At 50.4% G+C, this 13957-nt stretch overlaps 1 protein-coding gene across 1 annotated transcript in view; it reads left to right on the top strand.

The window, feature by feature from the left end:
* LOC139276895 (N-terminal EF-hand calcium-binding protein 1-like) overlaps positions 1-13669 on the top strand; it is a 206110-nt gene extending 192441 nt beyond the window's left edge. Inside the window, exons 13-14 of the mRNA XM_070894891.1 lie at positions 7931-8022; positions 12908-13669. Coding sequence (XP_070750992.1) covers positions 7931-8022; positions 12908-12945 — 130 coding nt within the window. The 3' untranslated portion in view covers positions 12946-13669. The remainder of the gene's footprint in view (positions 1-7930; positions 8023-12907) is intronic.
* The last annotated feature ends 288 nt before the right edge of the window (positions 13670-13957 follow it).

Here is a 13957-nt window from a genome sequence, read left to right as displayed (position 1 = left end):
ATGGACCCAGACACCAGACACACACGTGGACCCAGACACCAGACACACACATGGACCCAGACACCAGACACACACGTGGACCCAGACACCAGACACACACGTGGACCCAGACACCAGACACACACGTGGACCCAGACACCAGACACACACGTGGACCCAGACACCAGGCACACACGTGGACCCAGACACCAGACACACACATGGACCCAGACACCAGACACACACATGGACCCAGACACCAGACACCTGTAAGATTTCTAAATCTCTCTGGGCTTACATTTGACAGTGAGACGATTCTCTTTAAAACAATTGGAACAGTTTTATTAAAAACACACACATGCATTTAACAGCAGTCGTCAAATATCCTACAGATCTACCTTAGTTACAACAGAGATGCAATGAGGTTATAATAAAGAGTGTTATACATTACGTCCCTTTGTCTGGCTGGTTTGAATGCATGGCTTGCTGTTTCAGCTGGTCTTAAAAAGGAATGCCTTCCCGTGCCGTGTGTCCAAGAGAGAGAGCAACCTGTGTGGCTTGAGTTTTTAAATACCTTAAGTCCATTGTCCCTCAGAAAGCCTCATGATTGGATCTTGGCTCCAGGGCAGCTCCCCACACATGTGGCTGTCTGGAGGCCAATACACAAAAGCCATGCGGCATCTCTGTGGCCGTCCATTTTGTTTCTACACAAAAAGGCCTTTCCATATAATCTACACTTTTAACATTTATACATATATAGAATCAATTTTAATCATTGATAAACACTTTTATTCTTACACACCAGACACACACATGGACCCAGACACCAGACACACACATGGACCCAGACACCAGACACACACATGGACCCAGACACCAGACACACACATGGACCCAGACACTAGACACGCACATGGACCCAGACACCAGACACAAACATGGACTCAGACACCAGACACACACATGGACCCAGACACCAGACACAAACATGGACCCAGACACCAGACACAAACATGGACCCAGACACCAGACACAAACATGGACTCAGACACCAGACATACACATGGACCCAGACACCAGACACACACATGGACCCAGACACCAGACACAAACATGGACTCAGACACCAGACACACACATGGACCCAGACACCAGACACCAGACACACACATGGACCCAGACACCAGACACAAACATGGACCCAGACACCAGACACACATGGACCTAGACACCACACGCACATGGACCCAGACACCAGACACAAACATGGACCCAGACACCAGACACACACATGGACCCAGACACCACACGCACACATGGACCCAGACACCAGACACCAGACACACACATGGACCCAGACACCAGACACACACATGGACCCAGACACCAGATACACACATGGACCCAGACACCAGACACACACATGGACCCTGACACCAGACACACACATGGACCCAGACACCAGACACACACATGGACCCAGACACCACACGCACACATGGACCCAGACACCAGACACACACATGGACCCAGACACCAGACACACACATGGACCCAGACACCAGACACACACATGGACCTAGACACCAGACACACACATGGACCCAGACACCACACGCACACATGGACCTAGACACCAGACACCAGACACACACATGGACCCAGACACCAGACACAAACATGGACTCAGACACCAGACACACACATGGACCCAGACACCAGACACACACATGGACCCAGACACCAGACACACACATGGACCTAGACACCAGACACACACATGGACCCAGACACCACACGCACACATGGACCTAGACACCAGACACCAGACACACACATGGACCCAGACACCAGACACACACATGGACCCAGACACCAGACACCAGACACCAGACACACACATGGACCCAGACACCAGACACACACATGGACCCAGACACCAGACACACATGGACCTAGACACCACACGCACATGGACCCAGACACCAGACACAAACATGGACCCAGACACCAGACACACACATGGACCCAGACACCACACGCACACATGGACCCAGACACCAGACACCAGACACACACATGGACCCAGACACCAGACACACACATGGACCCAGACACCAGACACACACATGGACCCAGACACCAGACACCAGACACACACATGGACCCAGACACCAGACACAAACATGGACCCAGACACCAGACACACATGGACCTAGACACCACACGCACATGGACCCAGACACCAGACACAAACATGGACCCAGACACCAGACACACACATGGACCCAGACACCACACGCACACATGGACCCAGACACCAGACACCAGACACACACATGGACCCAGACACCAGACACACACATGGACCCAGACACCAGATACACACATGGACCCAGACACCAGACACACACATGGACCCTGACACCAGACACACACATGGACCCAGACACCAGACACACACATGGACCCAGACACCACACGCACACATGGACCCAGACACCAGACACACACATGGACCCAGACACCAGACACACACATGGACCCAGACACCAGACACACACATGGACCTAGACACCAGACACACACATGGACCCAGACACCACACGCACACATGGACCTAGACACCAGACACCAGACACACACATGGACCCAGACACCAGACACAAACATGGACTCAGACACCAGACACACACATGGACCCAGACACCAGACACACACATGGACCCAGACACCAGACACACACATGGACCTAGACACCAGACACACACATGGACCCAGACACCACACGCACACATGGACCTAGACACCAGACACCAGACACACACATGGACCCAGACACCAGACACACACATGGACCCAGACACCAGACACCAGACACCAGACACACACATGGACCCAGACACCAGACACACACATGGACCCAGACACCAGACACACATGGACCTAGACACCACACGCACATGGACCCAGACACCAGACACAAACATGGACCCAGACACCAGACACACACATGGACCCAGACACCACACGCACACATGGACCCAGACACCAGACACCAGACACACACATGGACCCAGACACCAGACACACACATGGACCCAGACACCAGACACACACATGGACCCAGACACCAGACACACACATGGACCCTGACACCAGACACACACATGGACCCAGACACCAGACACACACATGGACCCAGACACCACACGCACACATGGACCCAGACACCAGACACACACATGGACCCAGACACCAGACACACACATGGACCCAGACACCAGACACACACATGGACCTAGACACCAGACACACACATGGACCCAGACACCACACGCACACATGGACCTAGACACCAGACACCAGACACACACATGGACCCAGACACCAGACACAAACATGGACTCAGACACCAGACACACACATGGACCCAGACACCAGACACACACATGGACCCAGACACCAGACACACACATGGACCTAGACACCAGACACACACATGGACCCAGACACCACACGCACACATGGACCTAGACACCAGACACCAGACACACACATGGACCCAGACACCAGACACCAGACACCAGACACACACAGACACCAGACACCAGACACACACATGGACCCAGACACCAGACACACACATGGACCCAGACACCAGACACACACATGGACCCACACACCACATGGACCCAGACACCAGACGCCAGACACACACATGGACCCAGACACCAGACACCAGACACACACGTGGACCCAGCCACCAGACACACACATGGACCTAGACACCAGACACACACATGGACCTAGACACCAGACACATGATTGGATCTTGGCTCCAGGGCAGCTCCTCACACATGTGGCTGTCTGGAGGCCAATACACAAAAGCCATGCGGCATCTCTGTGGCCGTCCATTTTGTTTCTACACAAAAAGGCCTTTCCATATAATCTACACTTTTAACATTTATACATATATAGAATCAATTTTAATCATTGATAAACACTTTTATTCTTACACACCAGACACACACATGGACCCAGACACCAGACACAAACATGGACTCAGACACCAGACACACACATGGACCCAGACACCAGACACAAACATGGACCCAGACACCAGACACACACATGGACCCAGACACCAGACACACACATGGACCCAGACACCAGACACACACATGGACCCAGACACCAGACACAAACATGGACTCAGACACCAGACACACACATGGACCCAGACACCAGACACCAGACACACACATGGACCCAGACACCAGACACAAACATGGACCCAGACACCAGACACACATGGACCTAGACACCACACGCACATGGACCCAGACACCAGACACACATGGACCTAGACACCAGACACACACATGGACCTAGACACCAGACACAAACATGGACCCAGACACCAGACACACACATGGACCCAGACACCACACGCACACATGGACCCAGACACCAGACACCAGACACACATTTGGACCCAGACACCAGACACACACATGGACCCAGACACCAGACACACACATGGACCCAGACACCAGACACAAACATGGACTCAGACACCAGACATACACATGGACCCAGACACCAGACACACACATGGACCCAGACACCAGACACACACATGGACCCAGACACCAGACACACACATGGACCCAGACACCAGACACACACATGGACCCAGACACCACACGCACACATGGACCCAGACACCAGACACCAGACACACACATGGACCCAGACACCAGACACACACATGGACCCAGACACCAGACACCAGACACACACATGGACCCAGACACCAGACACACACATGGACCCTGACACCAGACACACACATGGACCCAGACACCAGACACACACATGGACCCAGACACCACACGCACACATGGACCCAGACACCAGACACACACATGGACCCAGACACCAGACACACACATGGACCCTGACACCAGACACACACATGGACCCAGACACCAGACACACACATGGACCCAGACACCAGACACACACATGGACCCAGACACCAGACACACACATGGACCCAGACACCAGACACAAACATGGACTCAGACACCAGACACCAGACACACACATGGACCCAGACACCAGACACAAACATGGACTCAGACACCAGACACACACATGGACCCAGACACCAGACACACACATGGACCCAGACACCAGACACACACATGGACCCAGACACCAGACACACACATGGACCCAGACACCAGACACAAACATGGACCTAGACACCACATGCACATGGACCCAGACACCAGACACACATGTACCTAGACACCAGACACACACATGGACCTAGACACCAGACACAAACATGGACCCAGACACCAGACACACACATGGACCCAGACACCACACGCACACATGGACCTAGACACCAGACACCAGACACACACATGGACCCAGACACCAGACACACACATGGACCCAGACACCAGACACCAGACACCAGACACACACATGGACCCAGACACCAGACACACACATGGACCCAGACACCAGACACACACATGGACCCACACACCACACGCACACATGGACCCAGACACCAGACGCCAGACACACACATGGACCCAGACACCAGACACCAGACACACACGTGGACCCAGCCACCAGACACACACATGGACCTAGACACCAGACACACACATGGACCCAGACACCAGACACACACATGGACCCAGACACCAGACACACACATGGACCCAGACACCAGACACACACGTGGACCCAGACACCAGACACCAGACACACACGTGGACCCAGACACCAGACACCAGACACCAGACACACACATGGACCCAGACACCAGACACACACATGGACCTAGACACCAGACACACACATGGGCCCAGACACCAGACACACACATGGACCCAGACACCAGACACCAGACACACACATGGACCCAGACACCAGACACACACGTGGACCCAGACACCAGACACCAGACACACACGTGGACCCAGACACCAGACACACACATGGACCCAGACACCAGACACACACATGGACCCAGACACTAGACACACACATGGACCCAGACACCAGACGCCAGACACACACATGGACCCAGACACCAGACGCCAGACACACACATGGACCCAGACACCAGACACACACATGGACCCAGACACCAGACACACACATGGACCCAGACACCAGACACCAGACACTCACATGGACCCAGACACCAGACACACACGTGGCACCAGACACCAGACACACACGTGGACCCAGACACCAGACACGCACGTGGACCCAGACACCAGACACACACGTGGACCCAGACACCAGACACCAGACACACACGTGGACCCAGACACACACATGGACCCAGACACCAGACACACACGTGGACCCAGACACCAGACACACACGTGGACACAGATGGCAGAACTACTTGGACAGATTTGTGCTCCCGAGCAAGTGAAGGATGTATGTGTCCTTTTGCATCTGGAGCCTGTGTTCATCCCTCACTCGTGCATGAACACAGACTCCAGATGCAAAAGGACACATACATCCTTCCCTTGCACGGAAGCACAAATCTATCCACACACACCAGATCTATGTGCACAGACACATCCACAAATAAGAGTGGCTTAGAGCATGACTGATTCCACAAAGGGCTCATTAAAGTGATGGTGTTATTTGCATCCCTGTAACCGTGGCAGCGGACAGGTGAGGCATATGCTATAGACCCTGAAACCAGGACAGCTTGTTTCCAGGGCGATGGTCTCTTCACACATCTTATGGCACAGTGCAGGGCATAAGCTGCTAATCTGCCTGCCATTTCCTGGTCGTTTTCACGACGTAACGGTCAAGAACATGAAATAGAACCGATCGCACCACCAAAAGGCGGAATCGTCAGACTCTCTGAGTATAGGGTTGCCAACCCTCCAGGGTTGCCCTGGGGTCTCCAGGAATGAAAGATGAATCTCCAGGACAATGCTATGAGCAACGCTCGGGAGAGAAACCATCGGGATATTCCAAAAATCTTCTGTTCTTTTCATTTTCTTTGAACACGTTTGTTTATACTTGCCATTGATGGAGTGCATTGAAGGTTCACCAGACTGATTCCTGGGATGGGGGGATTGTCCTATGAGGAGAGATTGAGCAGACTAGGCCTCTATTCTCTAGAGTTTAGAAGAATGAGAGGTGACCTCATTGAAAATTCTTACAGGGCTCGACAGGGTAAATGCAGGGAGGATGTTTCCCCTGGCTGGGGCGTCCAGAACCAGGGGTCACAGTCTCAGAATAAGGGGTCGGCCATTTAGGACTGAGATGAGGAGAAACTTCTTCTCTCAGAGGGCGATGAATCTTTGGAATTCTCTACCCCAGAGGGTTGTGGAAGCTCAGTTGTTGAGTGTATTTAAGACAGAGTTTGATAGATTTTTGGATATTAAGGGAATCAAGGGATATAGGGATAGTGCGGGCAAGTGGAATTGTAGTAGAAGATCAGCCATGATCTTGCTGAATGGCGGAGCAAGCTCAAGGGGCCAAATGGCCTACTCCTGCTCCTAATTCTTCTATTCTTAATGTTTATTAGTTTTTAAAATGTTGGAGAGCAGAGAAAAAAAGGCTGTTTGATTGGGCATGGCAGTGGGAGGCACGAAGTCATGTGACCAAACCTCCAGGACTACATCTAACCAGAGTTGCCGGCCCTAGCTGAGTCTGAGACACAAATACAATCTCTGCACTGTTAGTCTAGGTGAGGCAGTCCCATTATGCCTGGATATAAAAGAACATAAGAATTAGGAGCCGGAGTAGGCCATTCGGCCCCTCGGGCCTGCTCCGCCATTCAATAAGATTATGGTTTATGTGTAACATGGCATTCTGTAACCTAACAAGTTGTACCTTTCTCACTGATCTGTGGAATGCTAACTCGACGTGTGCAAACCCACAGCCACCTGCAAGAAAGCTACAGCAAGACCTTCCAGAGGAACAACATAGACTTTCTGGAGACCCCAGAACTCATGACGACCATGCTGCTTCCTGGTAAGGACGGATCGCACAACAGGATTAAGCGACGTTCGCTGTGGCATGACCGGGAGGGTGAATTCTAGAGTCAAGGAGGTCCTACAGGCCAACTGAGGGAGGTGCCGTCTTTTCGGATGAGGCCCCTGTCTGCCCCCTCGGATCCCAAGGCACTCACTATTTTGAAGACGAGCAGGGGACTACCCCATCCAACCCCTTCACAGAGATACTCTACCCCATTCAAACAGGCTTCCTGCCTACGTCAGCCATAAGAATTCCAAGGCCAGTCTCTCCTCACACTCTAACTCATATTGACACTCTACCTCTAGTTACCTCTAGACTCGACTATTCCAATATTCACCTGGCCAGAACTTTACATCCCCCCTCATCCCCGTAAACCTGAACTCATCCAAAACTCTGCTGCCTGTGTCCTAACTTGCACCAAGTCCCATTCGGCCATCACCCCCTGTGCTCACTGACCTACATTGGCTCCCGGTCCAGCAACACCTCGATTTAAAATTTCTCATCCTTGTTTTCAAATCCCTCCATGGCCTCGCCTCTCCCTATCTCTGTAATCTCCACCAGCCTTACAACCCTCATAGATCTCTGCACTCCACCAATTCTGGCCTCTTGCGTATCCCATCATCATCGGCGGTCCCTCGAACGAGGATGACTTGCTTCTACAAGAGTTCGCAGATGTTTCAATGAAGGACCCGATGTTCCAGTCCTGAACTCCAGTTGTTGTTGCACATCAGCCACCACACGGGCTTGACAGAGCTAGGCCTTTATCCAGTAGCAAGGGTTAACCAGGACGACTGGAGACCTGCCCTGCTGCACGGACCTAGTGCACACACATATCACAGTGTAGGCAGGCCTGTGCTGCCCCTGGGCCCTGTTTGACACCAAGCCACATTAGGACAGGTGACCAAAAGCTTGGTCAAAGAGGCGGCCGTGCCTTGAGCTGCCAAGGCCCGAATCTCTGGCAGTCCCTCCCTAAACCTCTCCGCTTCTCCACTTCTCTCCTCCTTTAAGACGCTCCTTAAAACCTACCTCTTTGACCAAGCTTTTGGTCACCTGTCCTAATGTGGCTTGGTGTCAAACATGGTTTGATAGCACTCCCGTGAAGCACCCTGAGATGTTTTACTATGTTAAAGGTGCTATATAAATGCAAGTCATTACTGTAATCAAATACTTATTAAAGAATGGACTATCTCCTATGCTGATTCTAAGCCAGGCACTTCTGTGGAGAGTTGCACACCATGGCCACTGCCGCAATGGAGGGAGGAGAGGTAATTGTTGTGGACAAGGGTAATGATTAGGAGAGTGGAGTTTAGGAGCAATACGGGTTCAGGAGACACAACCAATTGCCAAGTTATATTGAACAAAAAAAAAATCTGCATGTGTCTATACTGCCCCCTTACATGGTGTGTGGTTCCAACCTGTTGCAGTGGAAGATGATGGTTAAACTTGTAGGTAAATTGGAAGAGGAGTAGGCCATTCAGCCCTCAAGCCTGTTTCTGCTGATCAATTGAGATCATGGCTGATCTGCGGCCTAACTCCGCCCACCTACTTGGGCTCCATATCCTATAATACCCTTGGCTAGCAAAAATCTATTTATCTCTGATCTGGTAACTTGACCTGAAGGACTAGATTACTAGTCATTACTGCGCAAATACATTTGCATTATGTCAACACATTATCCTTAACGGCTATACCTATTTGGATATTGGATGTCTATTTGTCCATGTTTTGCATAAGATGCACTTGTTGCTTCTAATGTCTATTTTCATTCCCCTGCAGTCAATGATGTTGCTGATGAGAGTTTGCGCTATTTGTGTCTACACCCCACTGCTTTAAATTGCTCTCTGTGCACGTTTCTGTTGTTAAAACAGTCATGAGACGGGTCAAAAACTGTAGTGAGCACTGTTCAATCTCCTGAGCTCTTCCCACATTTGAAGACATCCCTCTCGCGTTATCCGCCGCAGAAGGATGGAAGGCTGAGTGAACTCTGCCAGGTTTTTCAACTTGAGAACTTGAGTCCAGTTATCAACGGACCGAGCTATCCAACCTTTAGGGATAGCCCTCACTCCAAAAAGCTATTGAGGTTTGGTTTGTGATTGGGGCAGAGTAAAGGCAGCTTTACTCGTATCTTGTATCTAACCAGCATGCAGCAGTAGTTGCCCAAAAATGGAAACGTGAAAATCTGGAACTCTATACCCTAAACAGCCGTGAGCCAGGGGGCAATTTAAAATTTCAAAACTGAGATTGATAGAATTTTGTTAGGCAAGGGTATTAACGGTTACGGAACCAAGGTGGGTAGATAGAGTTAAGATACAGATCAGCCATGATCAATGTTCCCTCTAATTTTATTTTTTGGGTGTGCGGCCACTTTAACGGGTTGCGCGGCCCCTTCAAAATTCCAAGCGTGTGTGGCTTTTCCCTTTAAAAGCCGGTGAGCCGGCTGTGCGGGACCTCCAGAGCACTGCGGGGCTGCTTGGCCACACAGCTTAAAGGGAATACTGGCCGTGATCCAACTGAAGATCAGAGTGCCTCCACCACTCTCTCAGGCAGTGCATTCTAGATCCTAAGCACTCGCTGCGTAAAATGGTTCTTCCTCACATCGTTGGTTCTTCGGCCAATCGCCTTAAATCTGCATCTTCTGGTTCTCGACCCTTCCTCCAATGGGAACAGTTTCTCCTGTTCCAATGAATGTAACCATATAATAGTAGTTGGAATAAACTGATGCCTGGGAGCTTTTGCTCTACATGTTGCAGATAGACTTCTCTCTTCTCATAAACTTTTTTTTTGTTTTTTTTTATTGGTGAGATTTACTAACAGTCTATGCTGTTAGCTCTGCGAGCCAGGAAAGCAGAAAGGCCATACACTCACCATCAACATTCCTGGACAGTGTCAGTTGTGGCGGAGTGGGTAACACTCTTGCCTCGGAGACAGAAGGTAGTAAGTTCAAGTCCCCCTTCAGAAACTTGAGCTAAAAATCTTGACTGCTCCTCCCAATGCCAGCACTGAAGGAGTGCTGCACTGTCAAAGGCGCTGTCTTTTGGATGAGACATTAAACCGAGGCATCATCTGCTCTCTCAGGTGGACGTAAAAGACCCCAAGCACTATTTTGAAGAAGAGCGGGGGAGTTCTCCCTGTTGTCTGGTCAATATTTATCCCTCAACCAACATCAGTAAAACACATTATCTGGTCATTATCACATTGCTGTTTGTGGGAGCTTACTGTACGCAAATTGGCTGCTGCATTTCCCACATTACAACAGTGACTACACTTCAAAAGTACTTCATTGGCTGTAAAGCGCTTTCAGACATCTGAGGTTGTGAAAGACGCTATATAAATCCAAGTCTTTCTTTTTTTTCCACTCAGCCTGCCGTGCCTGTGCCGGCTCTTTGAAAGAGCTGTCCAATTTTGACGCAGACCCCAGCTTTCTCCCCATAACCTTACAAATTAGCTCTCTTCAAATACATGTCCAATTGCCATTTGAAAATTCCTATGGAATCTGCTCCCACCACCCTTTCAGATCACACATTCCAGATCCTAACGACCCCGTGTGAAAAATTTCTCCGAATTTCCCCTCTAGTTCCTTTGCCAATTATTTAAAATCTATGAGCTCTGGTTTCTCCCTACTTGCTCGACCAAAACCCCTCATCATTTTGAATATCTCTATTAGGTCTCCCCTTAACCATTGAGCCCCGACTGCTATTTTAATAGAGATCTCTACTTTAACCGCTGACCTGAGCGGGGAAGCCATTGTTACTTTTCCCGCCAGGATGAAGCGAACGAGAAGAGGAGCCGGGGCCAGAGGAGGCCCAAACAGATACTTTCCAAAACTTGTTTTTGAATTTCCACATGGAGCCAGGAGTTGTTGGGACAGGAGTGCTTCTCCGGGCTCTACTAGGAACGTTCAGGCCTCGCTTGCCCGGGTAATTCCCCCCCCGCCCCCGTAGTCCTCCTTCCTACGACTTACCTGAGTGCAGGTGAGCGTTTCTGCCCCCCAACCGTTCCCGCTGGCCAGCTTCTGCTTCCCGCCGGGATACAGGCAAGACCCAGGAGTTCAAATTGTCCGGGCCTCATGCTGCTGAGGCCAGGTGGATTTGGTGCTCACCTCGGCCCCCCGCCCCCACTCCCCGCTCGCACGATTGCCGCTCCAAATTAAAATTGGGCTACATTCATACGGTTACAGCACAGAAGGAGACCATTCGGCCTGTCGAGCTCGTGCCGGCTCTCTGCAAGAGCACTTCAGCTAGTCCCACTCCCCCGCCCTTTCCCCGTAGCTCCGCAAATTGTTTTCCTTCAGTTACTTATCCAACTCCCTTTTGAAAGCCACGATTGAATCTGCCTCCACCACCCTTTCAGGCAGTGCATTCCAGATCATAACCACTCGCTGCGTAAAAAAGTTTTTCTTAACATCGCCGTTGGTTCTTCTGCCAATCGCCTTAAAGCTGCATCCTCTGGTTCTTGACCCTTCTGCCAATGGGAACAGTTTCTCTCTGTCTACTCTGTAGAGACCCCCCTCATGATTTTGAACATCTCTATCAAATCTCCTCTCAATCTTCTCTGCTCCAAGGAGAACAACCCCAGCTTCTCCAGTCTATCCACGTAACTGAATTCCTTCATCCCTGGAATCAGTCCTGTAAATCTTTTCTGCACTCTCTAAGGCCTTCACATCCTTCCTAAAATGCAGTGCCCAGAATTGGACACAATACACCAGCTGAGGTCGGACCAGTGTCTAGCACACACATGGACATTGGCCATGGAATCATATCCCAACTTGAATAGGCACTTTGAGAAGCGGTGTGGGGGGAAGGGGAAATTGGAGGGGGAAAAACCAGTTCCTCACTCTTTTCAGTTGATATATTGTTTTAAATATTCTGTTTATTGTTTTTAGCATCCTGGTGGATCATCAACAAGAACAATAACAACTGAGCCCTTTTGCTTTTGAACGCAACATCACTCTTCAGGACCTCAGTAATGCATCGTTCTCAAGCCTGGCTGATGTTGCCTCAGGATTCAGTGGATATTGTTGAAACCACTGCCAATACGGTTTCTTTAAGCAAGTCACATACTCAACGACAAATAGCTACAGTGTATTTTGATCGCTAAAATGTTTATTGTGAAATGCAGATGGGGCGCAGTTGACCTGTGAACCCCGGTGTGACTAAAGATGAGTTTATGTTTGCCTGTATGCAGTAATCCCCACCTCTGCTCACTCCCTTGCAAGGCAGGACACTGATTTGCTTAGTAATGTCATGCAAATGATGTGAACACATCACATATATTTAATGAACCACCACTTGCCCAATCGGATGCATATTTGAAAAGGTAAAGTTTGCAAGGCTATGGGAAAAGAGAGCAGTGGGGAGTGGGACTAATTCAAAGTACCAGTACAGACATGATGGGCCCAATGGCCTCCTTCTGCGCTGTATGGTTTTATGATGCTATGATATATTTTATCTTGGTGTAACTGTTGGTTGGTGCGTTCCTCCTTGGTGATGGGTGTAGACGGTAGTGCACTTCGACTGCACATTTATATTTTCGCCTCAGTTTAACGTGTGTTGGCGGAAACCCTTATTTAACTTCTGTACTGACACAGATCCCAACTGATATCTGTATCAAAAAGGCTCACTCCTTCATGCTGGGTTTAATGCATGTGAGTCAATGAAAATGCATGACCGAGTGGGGTTGGGGGGAGGGTAGGAGGGGGTTCGCCAGTGGAGGCAGGTGCGATTCGAGGGTTGGTCTCATCAAGTGCTTTTTGTCTCCAGTGACCCCAGGCTTTACTGGTGTGAATTGGGGACACAACTATTGCTATGGATATCAAATGCAGAAACAGACTATGCCATAGACAAGTAGGGTTCAGGGCTACCCTACCGCCCGTGCCCCCCACCTTCCCCCCGATCCCCGGCAATAGTGCGCTGACCCCAGGCTTTACTGGTGT

The sequence above is a fragment of the Pristiophorus japonicus genome, chromosome 12 (assembly GCF_044704955.1).
Source record: "Pristiophorus japonicus isolate sPriJap1 chromosome 12, sPriJap1.hap1, whole genome shotgun sequence".
In the NCBI taxonomy this organism is placed as follows: domain Eukaryota; kingdom Metazoa; phylum Chordata; class Chondrichthyes; family Pristiophoridae; genus Pristiophorus; species Pristiophorus japonicus.
The sequence above is the reverse complement of the archived record's forward strand: the minus strand, read 5'-3'. Positions and strand labels throughout refer to the sequence as shown.